The sequence below is a fragment of the Vulpes lagopus genome, chromosome 6 (assembly GCF_018345385.1).
Source record: "Vulpes lagopus strain Blue_001 chromosome 6, ASM1834538v1, whole genome shotgun sequence".
Lineage (NCBI taxonomy): Eukaryota > Metazoa > Chordata > Mammalia > Carnivora > Canidae > Vulpes > Vulpes lagopus.
Window position 1 is genome coordinate 87,417,009 of NC_054829.1, and position 13,452 is coordinate 87,430,460.

General features: G+C 36.3%; 1 protein-coding gene across 4 annotated transcripts in view; it reads left to right on the forward strand.

Annotated features, from left to right (window-relative positions):
• HERC6 (HECT and RLD domain containing E3 ubiquitin protein ligase family member 6) overlaps window positions 1-13,452 on the forward strand; it is a 126,311-nt gene that overhangs the window by 99,763 nt on the left and 13,096 nt on the right. For all 4 annotated transcript variants that reach the window (XM_041757889.1, XM_041757890.1, XM_041757888.1 and 1 more), the window contains 3 exons: window positions 4,268-4,422; window positions 9,351-9,458; window positions 9,787-9,894. In XM_041757889.1, the coding sequence (XP_041613823.1) occupies window positions 4,268-4,422; window positions 9,351-9,458; window positions 9,787-9,894 (371 nt within the window). The remainder of the gene's footprint in view (window positions 1-4,267; window positions 4,423-9,350; window positions 9,459-9,786; window positions 9,895-13,452) is intronic.

A 13,452-nucleotide genomic window follows, 5' to 3' on the forward strand; every position in this document is an offset into this window, starting at 1 on the left:
AGAATCACTAAAGTAAAAGTTGGAGCAAATTTTGGATAGAGGATTTAAAAATACACATATGTTTGGATATGTGGTAGGTGAATGTTTGAAAAGATTAACCTAATCTTATTATAATCATTATTATTACACAAAGCATGTGTAACTCTTAGACTTGGACATGGCTTTGATATCAGGGTTTAAACATTTTTTTTTTTCATTTATGATAGTCACAGAGAGAGAGAGAGAGACAGAGACACAAGCAGAGGGAGAAGCAGGCTCCATGCACCGGGAGCCCAATGTGGGATTCGATCCCGGGTCTCCAGGATCGCGCCCTGGGTCAAAGGCAGACGCCAAACCGCTGCGCCACCCAGGGATCCCGATATCAGGGTTTAATGACCATAGAGAATCCAGTCAAGATAAATCCACACTTTAAAACTTCTTGTTCCTGTTTTAAAACTTGAAGTATTTTCACCTTCAGGGAAGCAAAATTTGCCACTCCAAAATGTGTCTCTTTATCATGTGGATTTTTCTAGACTATTTTTAAGAAACAGAAGGCTCAGGAAGAAACTCTGACTTTCCCTCTAACTGCCTAAAAGAATTAAGATATAAGACTTGCTCCAAGAAGGGAGCTATCACCAAGGGTACCTATAATATAATATGAACTAGGTATGGTAGACAGGGAGGAGATTAGCAAAGTCTGTTAAAATTCCTCTATGTATCCATTGTTTCTGAATGGCCCAGAATTACCAAATGTTTTGGTAAACATTTGTTTACCAAACATTTACTCTTTTTCATCTTCCTGTGAAGTGTCTTCCTTCTTTTTGAAGACTCAGACTCCTACCCTCCTCTCCTTAACTCTGCATGGCATATAAGCCTCAATTGCCAGACTGCCTGTGGGCCTCATACACTTACAGAGCCCTCACACATACAAAATTAAATTTGATTTTCTGTAATCTGTCTCATATCAATTCAATTCTTAGACCAGCTAAAAGAAACTTGAAGGATAGCGGAAAATTTTCCTCCCCAACAAATCAGTGATGAAAAGCAAATGTTAAATTTTGTGTTCTTACTTATTTTATTCAATATTATGGGATGTCCTTTTACAATTTTAAGCTAATGTTCAAGCTCCAAAGCTTAAAAAGGTACAAAGGGAAAAAAAAAAAAAAAGGTACAAAGGGTATATACAGTGAAATATAAGCCACTCAGTCCCTCTCCCAGAAAGCAGTTATAGAAAATAGTTTTTTGTGTGTAAACTTTGAAAGATATGTATTAAAAAATAGAGAAATATATTTTCTTTTTTTAATGGTAGCACACCATTCACATTTTTTGATACCTTGTTTTTTCCCACTCAGTGGTATATCATAAAGATATGTTTGTTCTATTATAGGAACTGCCTGGTTCTATTTAATGGCTTATTAGTATTCTATCGGGAGGATATAGTATAAGTAGCTGTCTCTAAATTTTTGCTATTATAATAGTGTTAACAGGCATTTCTTTATATGTGTATAAATTTGCACAGACAAGGAAAATTCCAGAAAGCACAATTACTGGATCAAATTATATGTGCATTTAAAATTTTGAGAAATTTTGGCAAATGACACAACTTTAAGTGGTTACCATTCACGTGGTAGTCTAAGTAAATTGCATGCAATGCAAAATGATAGCCCTGACAGAGGATGTACCAGTTTACACTTCATCAACAAATATGACAGCATCAGCCCACACATTTTTCTACAGTATTATCAAACTTTGGTATTTGCCATTAAGAAAAGAATCTCTTAATATCAATTTTAATTTTCTCATTATGAATAAGATTGTGCTGGTCTTTCTGTATCTCAATTCCATTGTATATCATATTCTGGGAACTATCAGTTTTTCCTTATAAACCCATTTTCCCATGTGTGGTTAGTGTTTTTCTTTTTTATTTAGGAGCTTTTAAACGATGAAGCCAATTAATTCTTTATCAATAATATGAGTTACAAATCTGGGGTGCCTGGGTGGCTCAGTTAGTTAAGTGTCTGCCTTTGGTTTGGGTCATGGTCTCAGGATCCTGGGATCAAGCCCTGTGTCAGGTTCAGTGCACAGCAGGGAATCTGTTTTTCCTTCTGCCCCTCCCTTTGCTCGTTCTCTCTGTCTCAAATAAAGAAAATCTTTTAAAAATGAGCTATAAATCCTTTTTCTCTGTTTTTTTTTCTTACTTTGTGGTATTTTTTTTTTAAGATCTTATTTATTTATTCATGAGAGACACAGAGAGAGAGAGAGAGAGAGAGAGAGAGAGAGAGAGAGAGAGGCAGAGATGCAGGCAGAGGGAGAAGCAGGCTCCATGCAGGGAGCCCGATGTGGGACTTGATCTCCGGTCTCCAGGATCATGCCCTGGGCTGAAGGCAGGTGCTCAACCACTGAGCCATCTGGGGATCCCGCTTTGTGGTATTTTTGAATGCACAATTACCTTAAAACATTTTTATGAAGGGGTACAAAGGTGGCTCAGTCAGTTGAATGTCTGACTCTTGGTTTTGGTTTGGGTCATGATCTTAGGGTTCTGAGATCAAGCTCTGTGCCAGGCTTCATGCTCAGCAGGGAGTCTGATTGGGATTCTTTCCCTCTTCCTTTGCCTGTCTCCCTGCTGGCATGCACTCTCTCACTCTCTCTCTCTCAAATAAATAAATAAATATTTTTTTTAAAAAAACAAAACCAACAAAAACGTTTGTTTCTTTAAAACATTTTTATGAAGTCTAGTATATGAACATTTTCTTTTATGGTTTCTATGTTTAGATCGTACTCCAAAAAGTCTACTCTGAAATTAAAAAAATAAAAATTCCCATACTACTATTAGAATTTTTTTAAGTTTTACTTATTTAGGTAATATATACCTGATATGGGGCTTGAACTCACAACCCCAAAATCAAGAGTCACATGCTCTTCCAATTGAGCCAGTCAGGTATCCCCCTTTTCTTTTTAAAGAAGGCTCAATGCCCATCATGGGGCTTGAACTCATGACCCTGAGATCAAGAGTAACATGCTCTACTGACTGAGGTAGCCAGGAAGCCTGTTCGTACTAGAATTTTTATTTCATTTTTATGTTCAAATCTTTGATCCATGGGGCGCCTGGGTGGCTCAGTTTATTAAGTGTCTGCCTTTGGCTCAGGTCATGATTCTGGGGTCCTGAGATCAAGCCCCGCTTTGGTGCCTCCTGCTCCATGGGGAGCCTGCTTCTCCCTCTCCCTCTGCCTGATGCTACCCCTGCTTGTGTTCTCTCTCTGTCAAGTAAATAAATCTTTTAAAAAAAGATCCCTTAATCCATATGGAGCTTATCTTGATTAAAATTTTTCTGAATCAATTTTCAGTTGTCCCTACACATTTATTCAATGATGTCTCATTCCCATCAATATGCAGTGCCACCTTTATCATATACTCAAGTATCATGTGTATTTATTTGAGTCCTTTTATGGAATCTCTAAGATATATATCTGTCTTTCCTGTATCTGGGTCATAGTATTTTAATTATATTAGCTATTTTAACATTTGATAGGTTTGTTTTCTGAGAATTAAGATACAAAAATCCAAGTTGGAGATAAGTAATATTATATTGTTATTGAGTTAATTAAAAAATATATCCATATATACCAACAGTTCATAATGTCTGAAAACATAGCTAATATTGCATTTTTTCAGATCAAAAATGTCCTTGGTGACATTATATGTGTGTATGTGTGTGTATATATTCTTATGTGTTTTCAGATTTTTAGATGCTCTCTAGAATTTTCAGTTCAAAAATCATGAAATCTAGTAGTCAAATATTAATATAAGCTATTAGCAAATTTCTAAGAATCCTAAATTTGAATATTTATTTATTTATTTATTTTTAAAGATTTTATTTATTTATTCATGAGAGACACACAGAGAGAGAGAGAGAGAGAGAGAGAGCAAGAGAGGCAGAGACACAGGCAGAGGGAAAAGCAGGCTCCATGCAGGGAGCCTGACGTGGGACTCGATCCCAGTTCTCCAGGATCAGGCCCTGGGCTGAAGGCAGCAAGCACAAAACCGCTGAACCACCTGGACTGCCCTAAATTTGAACTTTAATTCCAATGATACTTAATCAGGGAAAAACTTTTTTTTTTTTTCCACATCTGTGAGTAATAAATGTCTAGGATGATATCCTAAGATATTTTATGAGTTTTGCCATCAGAAATGGAAACTATTATCTATTTCATACATTAAAGAAACCAGTAGAAACTATGGGATTTTTTTGGAGGATGCATGTTTGTCCTAGTGATTTTATACCCCTCAGAACAGTGTTGGGCATCTTTGCAAGAATCTTCTCTCAACACACTGGTCCAGATGCTTAAAACTGCCATCATCTCTCAACTCCATCACTGGACTCAAACCAATCAGAGTCACTGCAATCTTAAAGCTCTTCTAGGAATGATGAAAGAAGTGCATAAGGTAAAGTGAAGAGATATATATACCATTTTACTCAATTAAGTCCCTTACGTCTTTGCAAAATGGAGTCTTCTTTTGTTTTGTTTCAAAAATAGAAAGAAAATGTTTTATTCAGTCCTTTGCAATTCAAAATTTTGCTTGTTTTGCTTATTGGCTAGACTCTAGTCATACATTACATGTTTTATATATTACATATTTTACAATATTACATAGTTTATATAGCCTATATTACATATTATATATATATTAGATGCTCAAATACTCAAAAATGAGAATGATTCAGCATTTTCAGTAGAGTATTAACATAATTTAGAAGTAATTTAAAGGCAGTAATTTAGAAGTAACTTAAAGTTAGGCTACTAATAAACCTAATGATTATGGGAGATAGGGAGGAGCCAGAATACTTTAAATAAAAGAGCAGAATTAAATTGGTATTGTTCAATTAAAAATAATTAGCTAATATAAGATGATTTTATAAATATAAATTGCTATATGACAATCAAAAAAATTTCATCACAAAATATCAATCCCAACAAGAGAAAATATTATGTATAAAAGTTAGTGTTTTTCAGAAGGACTAATGCACCAATATTTCTAAAGTAGTATATTTCTTTTTACCTAGCTTTATTGAGACATAACTGACATATAACATTGTGAGAGTTCAAGGTGTACAACATATTGCTTTGATATACTTATTTAAAATATTTATTCATTTTATAACTGGAAGTTTGTAGCCTTTGACCAAAATCTTCCCATTTCCTCTACCCCCTGACAACTGCCATTCTACTTTCTGTTTCCACTTTCTATTTCTGAGTTCAGCTCATATATACCTGTATTTCTTTCTCTGACTTATTTCACTTAAATAATGTCCTCCAGATCCCCCCATGTTGTCACAAATGGCAGGATTTCCTTCTTTCTTATGGCTGAATAATATTTAATGTATATATACATCTTCTTCATCCACTCATCCATCCAGGATAAATGAATGAAGTTGTTTTACTGTCTTAGATTTTGTAAAAAATGCCACATTAAACATGGGGGTGCAGATATCCTGTTGAGACAATGATTTTATTTCCTTTGAAATGAATATATTTATTCAGATGAATATTTTTTTAATATACCCAGAAGTGGGATTGCTGGATCATATGGTGGTTCTATTTTTAATGTTTTGAGGAATATCCACACTGTTTTCCAGAGTGGCTGCACTAATTAATATCCCTGCCTGCAGTGTAAAGGGTTCCCTTTTCTTTACAACCTTGCCAACACGTACCTCTTGTCTTTCTGATGACAGTGATTTTAATAAGTACAAGGGGATATCTCATTGTGTAGCTTTGGGTTGCATTTCCTTGATGATCAAGGATGTTAAGCATCTTTTCATGTACCTGTTGGCTATCTATACGTCTTCTGTGGAAAAACATCTATTCAGTTCCTCTGCCCATTTTTAAATCAGATGGTTTTGTTTTGTTTTGTTTGCTCAGTGGCATGTGTTCTTTATATATTTTAGATATTAATTCCTTATCTAATATATGATTTGCAAATATTTTCTCCCATTTCATTGGTTGCATTTTCATTTTATTATTGTTTCTTTTGCCTGCAGAAACTTTGTAGTTTAGTTTAGTTTTTAGTAGTCCAACTTACTTACTTTTGTTTTGTTGCTTCTGCTTTGGTTGTCATATTGAAAAAAGTCATTGCCAAGACCAATGTCAAGGAGGTTTTCCCCGTTTTCTTTTAATTTTACAGTTTTAGGTCTTATGTATAAGTTTCTTTTTTTAAGATTTCTTATTTATTTATTCAGATTGAGAGAGAGAGAGGCAGAGACACAGGCAGAGGGAGAAGCAGGCTCCATGCAGGGAGCCCGACGTGGGACTCGATCCTGGGTCTCCAGGATCACACCCCGGGCTGCAGGCAGTGCTAAACCACTGTGCCACCGGGCTGTCCTTATGTATAAGTTTTTAATCCATCTCAAGTTAAATTTTCTGAGTGGTATATGATATGGTTTCAATTTCATTCTTAAGCAAACGGTCATCCAGTTGTCCCAACATTTTGTGAAGAGACTTTCCTTTCCCCATTAAGTATTCTTGGGTTCTTTGTCAAATGTTAGTTGATCGGGTAAAGGTTTATTTTTGGTTTCTTGATTATGTTCCATTGGTCTATGTGTCTATTTTTATTCTAGTACCATACCATTTTGATTACTATAGTTTTATAGTATTGTTGTAAATCTGGAATTGTGAGGCCTCCAGCTTTGTTCTTCTTTCTCAGGATTGCTTTGGTTATTCAGAGTCTAGTCATTCCATACAAATTTTAGGATTGCTTTTCCTGTATCTGTGAAAAATGCCTTTGGAATTTGGAGAGGGCTTGCATTTAGGCTATAGATAGGTGCGGTGCTATGGACATTTTTAATAATACTAGTTCTGATCTATGAACACAGGGTATCTTTCCATTTATTTGTATTTTCTTCAATTTCTTTCACCAAGGTCTTACAGTTTTTTTTTTTTTTTAAGATTTTATTTATTTATTCATGAAAGACAGAGAGAGAGGCAGAGACACAGGCAGAGGGAGAAGCAGGCTCCATGCCGGAGGCCTGATATGGGACTCGATCCCCAGTCTCCAGGATCACAGCCTGAGCCAAAGGCAGGCACCAAACTGCTGAGCCACCCAGGGATCCCCAAGTCTTACAGTTTTCAAGGTGCCTGAGTGGCTCAGCTGGTTGAGTGTCCAACTCTTAATTTTGGCTCAGGTCATGATGTCAGGATCTTGAGATCAAGTCCTACATCAGGCTCCACACTCAGCAGGGAGTCTGCTTGAGATTCTCTCTGTCCCTCTTCTCATCTACACACACATGTTCTATAAATAAATAAATAAATAAATAAATAAATAAATAAATAAACCTTTTAAAAGAAGTTTTATTGTTTTCTATGTTCAGGTCTTTCACATCCTTGGTTAAATTTATTCCTAAGCATTTCATTTCTTATGCTATTGTGAATGGCCAGTTGAAGACAAAGAATCATGAGAAGTCAGACATTTTTTTAAAGTAATGTATGAAAGAAAAATGTTTGGCAGAAAACAATTGGAAATTTTAAAAGTGAGAAATTTTATGAGAGCTGAAGGGTTTTTTTTCTAAGATTTTATTTATTTATTCATGAGAGACACAGAGAGAGAGAGGGAGAGACATAGGCAGAGGGAGAACCAGGCTCCCTGTGGGAGCCCAATGTGGGACTCGATCCCAGGCTCCCGGGATCATGACCCGAGCCAAAGGCAGGCACTCAACCACTGAGCCACTGAGGTGCCCCTGAAGATGTTTTGTAATGTACTTCTTTCATTAAGAAAAAGCATACATCAAAACTTGTAGGTTTATCCCATTTTTCATTCCTTATAATGGTTCTTTGCCTTTTTTTTTTTTAAGATTTTTTAAAAAAAAATTCTATTAGAGACAGAGAGAGAGAGAGAGAGAGAGAGAAAGAGACAGGCACAGGGAGAAGCAGGCCCCATGCAGGGAGCCTGATGTGGGACTGGATCCCAGGTCTTCAGGATCACACCCTGGGTTGAAGAAGGTGCTAAACCACTAAGCCACCAGGGCTGCCCTCTTTGCCTTTTTTTTTTTTTTAAAGAACCAACCTTTTTATTTGTTGATCTTCTCTCACCTGTACATGTTCTTTATTTCCTTAATTTATATTCTTAGATTCTTTATTTCCTGCCTTGTATCTTTTGGATTAATTTGATGTGATAAAGGCTTATTTAGGTTGTTGATTTTCTGTAATTGCTTCCTCTGGGAAGCCTTGAACCCCTGAAGTCCTTCTCCAATCAGAAAATACCTTTCATGCCTGATTACTTGTTTTTACCTATTAGACTCTGGGTCATGGGTTGGTAATCTATACCCATGGTCAGCCTTGTGTTTTTGTTATTAAATACAAATGTGTTCCTTTTACTGGAACACATCCACTCTCACTTGTTTACATATTGTCTAATGCTGTTTTATGTTTCAAAATGGCAGGGTTGAATAGTTGCGCCAGAGACTGTATTATCTGAAGCACAAATATTTACTATTTGGATTTAAGAAAGATTTTGCCAACTACTATTACTAGACAGTAACTTGTGTGTCAGCAAGGACAATTTTTAGCTTATGTTTTGTTCCACACCTGACAAATAGTGTGTGCTAAATTAATATTCATTAATTAATGGAGAAAGGGCTAAATTTTTCAAAAGTACCTTGGATTTTTACAGTGCTTTTATTCCCAAAACCTAGAAATTGTTTCCAGAGGGTGCCTGGGTGGCTCAGTTGGTTAAGCATGGGTGGCTGAGTTAGTTAAGCGTCTGCCTTTGCTCAGGTCATGATCCTGGAGTCTTGGGATTGAGCCCTGCATCAGGCTCCCTGCTCAGTGGGGAAACTGCTTCTCCCTCTGCCTCTTCCCCCTACACTTATGTTTTCTCTCTCACTCTCTCTCTCAAATAAATTAATAAAAATTTTTAAAATTTTATTTATTTATTCATGAGAGAGAGAGAGACAGGAAGAGACACAGGCAGATGGAGAAGCAGGCTCCATGCAGAGAGCCTGACGTGGGACTCTATCCTGGGTCTCCAGGATCATGCCCTGGGCTGAAGGCCGTGCTAAATCGCTAAGCCACCCAGGCTGCCCAAAATAATAAAATCTTAAAAAAAAAAAAAAAAAGAAAAAAGAAATTGTTTCCAGTAAACCTGTGCCCTAAGAATTGGTTTACTAATCTCTACTGCCAACATCTGTTATCTTTTACGGTATTTATGAAAAATGGATAAATTATAGATCAAAAACTGCAAGTTTTATAGGACTCTATTTTATCAATGACAAATGCATTGGGTTTATAGAGCTCTGTTCTAATTATATAATAGCCATATATATAATAGATTAAATCATTTATTAATAGAAAATAAAATTCACAAGTCATGTTTTCTTTAAGGTAAACACAGCTAACTGTCAACTACCAGAAAATACTTTCAACATAAATGAACCCTCTTATTTGTTGAAATTTTATGCAGAAACAAGACCGTTTATGGATAACAACCTGGTAAGACTAACATTTTTATTTCTGAAAATTTTCATACTTTATAGGAGGATGCATTAATTAGCTTTGCAGGTGTCTTGTTTATAAATCAAGATTTGAAAATTTCTTCTGTATAATGCTGAATTGCTAAATTAGATGATCACTGAAAACTTAAACATATTTCACTCAGAAAACAAATGCATTTTCTTAGAAAGTTTTCCTCGGTAATTGGAATTCTTAAAAACAGATTCCAAAAAGTATAGAGGGAAACAATTTAAAGTGATAAAGCAAAAGAATGAAGTTTTTTTTTCCTTTGAATTATTAAAACTGTTACCTCTTGTTATTTTTTTAGATACCTGCAGAAAACTCCAGTCCCATTATTTTCAGTGATTTTCCATTTATTTTTACTTTGCTATCCAAAATTAAATTATTACAAGTTGAGTCCCGTTTGAAAATACTGGTATGTATGCTCTATTGTTTCTTTTTTTTCATTATCCAAAGTTACAAACATATACAAAATAGAGATAATGTGTAATGAGCCCCATCACAAAGTTCCATTTATCATCAACATTTTGCCACACTTTCCCCATTTATCAATTTTGTTGGTTTTGTGATTGTTACTATTTTAGCTGAAGTATTTTATTTATTTGTTTGTTAATAAATAAATTAATTAATTTTTAAAATATTTTATTTATTTATTCATGAGAGACACAGAGAGAGAGAGAGAGAGAGAGAGGCAGAGACACAGGCAGAGGGAGAAGCAGGCTCCATGCAGGAAGCCTGACGTGGGACTTGATCCCAGGTCTCCAGGATCATGCCCTGGGCTGAAGGCGGCGCTAAACCACCAAGCCATCTGGCCTGCCCTAGCTGAAGTATTTTAATGGGATTCCTAGGCTCAATTTTCTTTCACCTCTCTATACTTCAATGCATTGTTTCGGGTTGTTTTATTCATGCTGAGATTCATCAGTGGGTTCAGGTGGTGACCACATGATTCTTTATTATAATATTTACCATCAACATTTTATTTAAAAAAAAAACAAAACATTTTATTTAATAATTTTATCCATTGCTTTGGTTGAAGTTTGCAAAATGGTGTTATTTTTAATCATATCATTCCTTCCAAAGTTATTAGCTGAATTCTGTAAAGAACTTTTCCTCATCCACCAGGCCATTTAGCTATATTCATATAAGAAAATATAATGAAGCTTAATCTTTTTCTTTAATTATTAAATGTTGCCAAATCATTGTACATAGAGGTCATACTAATTTATGTTACTACCATCAATGTACACACTCGAATTCGTGCAGGCTGTTATCAAGCTTTGTGCTATATTCCAATTCGAGAGGTTAATCATGATATTTCAGTTTAATTTTAATTTGCTTTTCTCATTATTATATAATGTCTGAGTCCTCACTTTCTTTAGATAATATCCACTGTTTTCCTTCTATGAGCAAATACTGAAATGATCTAGTAACTGCTCTTTCTCTCTCCCTTCCCTCTCCTCTATCCAGTTTTAGCTACTACTGTGATCTTAGTGTTTGGATTTCATATCTGCTGAAGATCTTGGAGCTTGATAGGCAGTCTCCTTCAGATATTTTTTTATTCCCAGATAATACCTATGAGTCAATCTGTGAGTTTATTCTGTTTTCCATTTACTCTCTTCCTTCTGCTTCTTTTCTGTTAGTTGTAATATTCCTACATAACAATTACATGCTATTTTGTCTCTTTTATCACCATCAGTGTTAGTTCTTAGTTAAGTATTTGAGTGGTCACCCCACTCCCAGACGTTATACTAAAGATTTTCCAAACATGTTTTTTTGTGTTTTTTTTTTTAAGATTTTATTTATTTATTCATGAAAGACACACAGAGAAAGGCAGAGACATAGGAAGAAAGAGGAGAAGCAGGCTCCATGCAGAGAGCCTGATGAGGGACTCGATCCTGGGACTCCAGGATCACACCCTGAGCCAAAGACACAGCTCAACCGCTGAGCCACATAGGCGTCCCTCCAAATACGTTTTGATTGCTGAGGCCTGTTAGGTTATTCCTCAGAAAAGGTTCCTATCTATTTATACTTTAAAGACTCACAGGAATCAGAAGTCATACCCATTACTTTTATTAACAATTTAAAGGATACAGGCCATCCAGGTGAAACATGGAGAAGTCTGGGACATCACATGCACAAAAGGAGCCACTCCAATTATAAAACATTTCCGTGATACTCTATTAATTATACAGCTTATGTGATATTCCCCAATGACCCATGCCCCATAAATCCATAAATTCCAAGTTTATTTATATTAAGCAATGTAGATGGACAAGGTACATCCTGCTAAAAGCATTCCACAGATAAAGACTCTCTCTCTAGTTACTATTATTAGTGTCTGTCATCAACATGTTTACAAGATTTGAATGTGACAGGTCTTCTTTTGTTTCCCAGCCACCTCTTTTTAAATTTTCCTCACATCCTGGTAATGGGAGAAAATTATGTTTCCTTTAAACAAGTCCTTCCCTCTGTGGCACTTTCTTTTCCAGCAATGTTCTGTGTAACGGACCTACTCTTAGTGAGGGGTTAGTGAGGGATATGTGTATAGTCGAGCCAGGCAGATTGCATATCATGAAGCATTAGGAAAAGTTTGAGTAGAAGAACTCTTCGTTGTGGTTGCCATGAGTAAAATTTAAAAAGGAGACTCCACAACCCTAACCTCCAAAGGAGAGATGATAGACATAGTCAAAACTGTGAACTCCAAGCTATATTATCAATTCACATGCATAAATGTAGAAAAGGGAAACCAATACATGGAGAATGAGAGTAGAGGAACTGGAAAATAAGATAAAATGCAGGTTTCTTGTCTAATTCTTGGTTAGGTGAATGAAGGTTGGGGGCTACTGCAGCCATATATACCTCTCCCTGCTATAGTCATTGGAGGATATTGCTGGCCACTCCCTGTCACTCTGAGCCATGGATCATGTGGCTCAGGAGTCAGTATTGCTGAAGTGTCCCAGAGCTACAGACTCCTGGGCTATAAGAGGAGATGATCTATAATCAGGAAGGACCAGAAATGGCACTTGTTCCATCTCCCTACAAACCTGGAACTTCTTTACAATAAACATCTTCAGGATAAAGCTGAGAAATCTAGTGGCATCACATAATTTCTTAGTATACAGTAGTGGCAGAGGTCTGGGACAGGCTTTTCCAAGCCTGGAATCACATGCCCGCCTTTCTGAGATGCTTGTAAAGTGCTGCTATGGGCAACCGCACTCAGCCTGGAAACCTGGAATTGGATAGCTATTATCCACCTGTCTTGCTGTCATGATTTGAGGGACAGGCCCATAAACAGCTACATTGGTTTATGATTCCTAATACTACTTTTTGCCCTTAGGATGTAGCAAGAGCCCTAGATGAGTGTTAAAGTTCAAAGCAAGGACAAGTCCAACACTAGATTTTTAATCCAGGGGAGTTCAGCAGAAATAAGATCCAGACTAGAGTGGTAAGGAAATGCTGAGAATTCAAAAGAGCTAAATGGAAGTACTGTGTAAGGTGACTGAGAACAGGTAAAAAGTAAGGCTGCAGGCAGCATATTTTCTGGGACCTCTGCTACAAATCAGGTAGATGGACCACAGTTACGTGAACAAGAGTCTATCTTCTCTGAGCAAGTCTTTCCTCTGATATTTTCCCTAATTTAACATCATTCTTGAACTCCTAAACTGCTCTTATATTCTTGAGGATTATGGTGCTAAAACTCTGCTTCTTAAGACTGATGGTAGGGATGCCTGGGTGGCTCAGAGGTTGAGTAGCTGCCTTTGGCTCAGGTCGTGATCCTGGGGTCCTGGGATGGAGTCCTGCATCAGAATCCCCTTAGGGAGTCTGCTTCTCTCTCTGCCTATGTCTCTGCCTCTCTCTCTGAGTCTCTCATAAATAAGTAAATAAAATCTTAAAAAATACTGATGGTAGATTAATGTCTCAGCATACTGAATACCACTATATTGCCTTTAAGGATCATGTTTACTATAAGTAA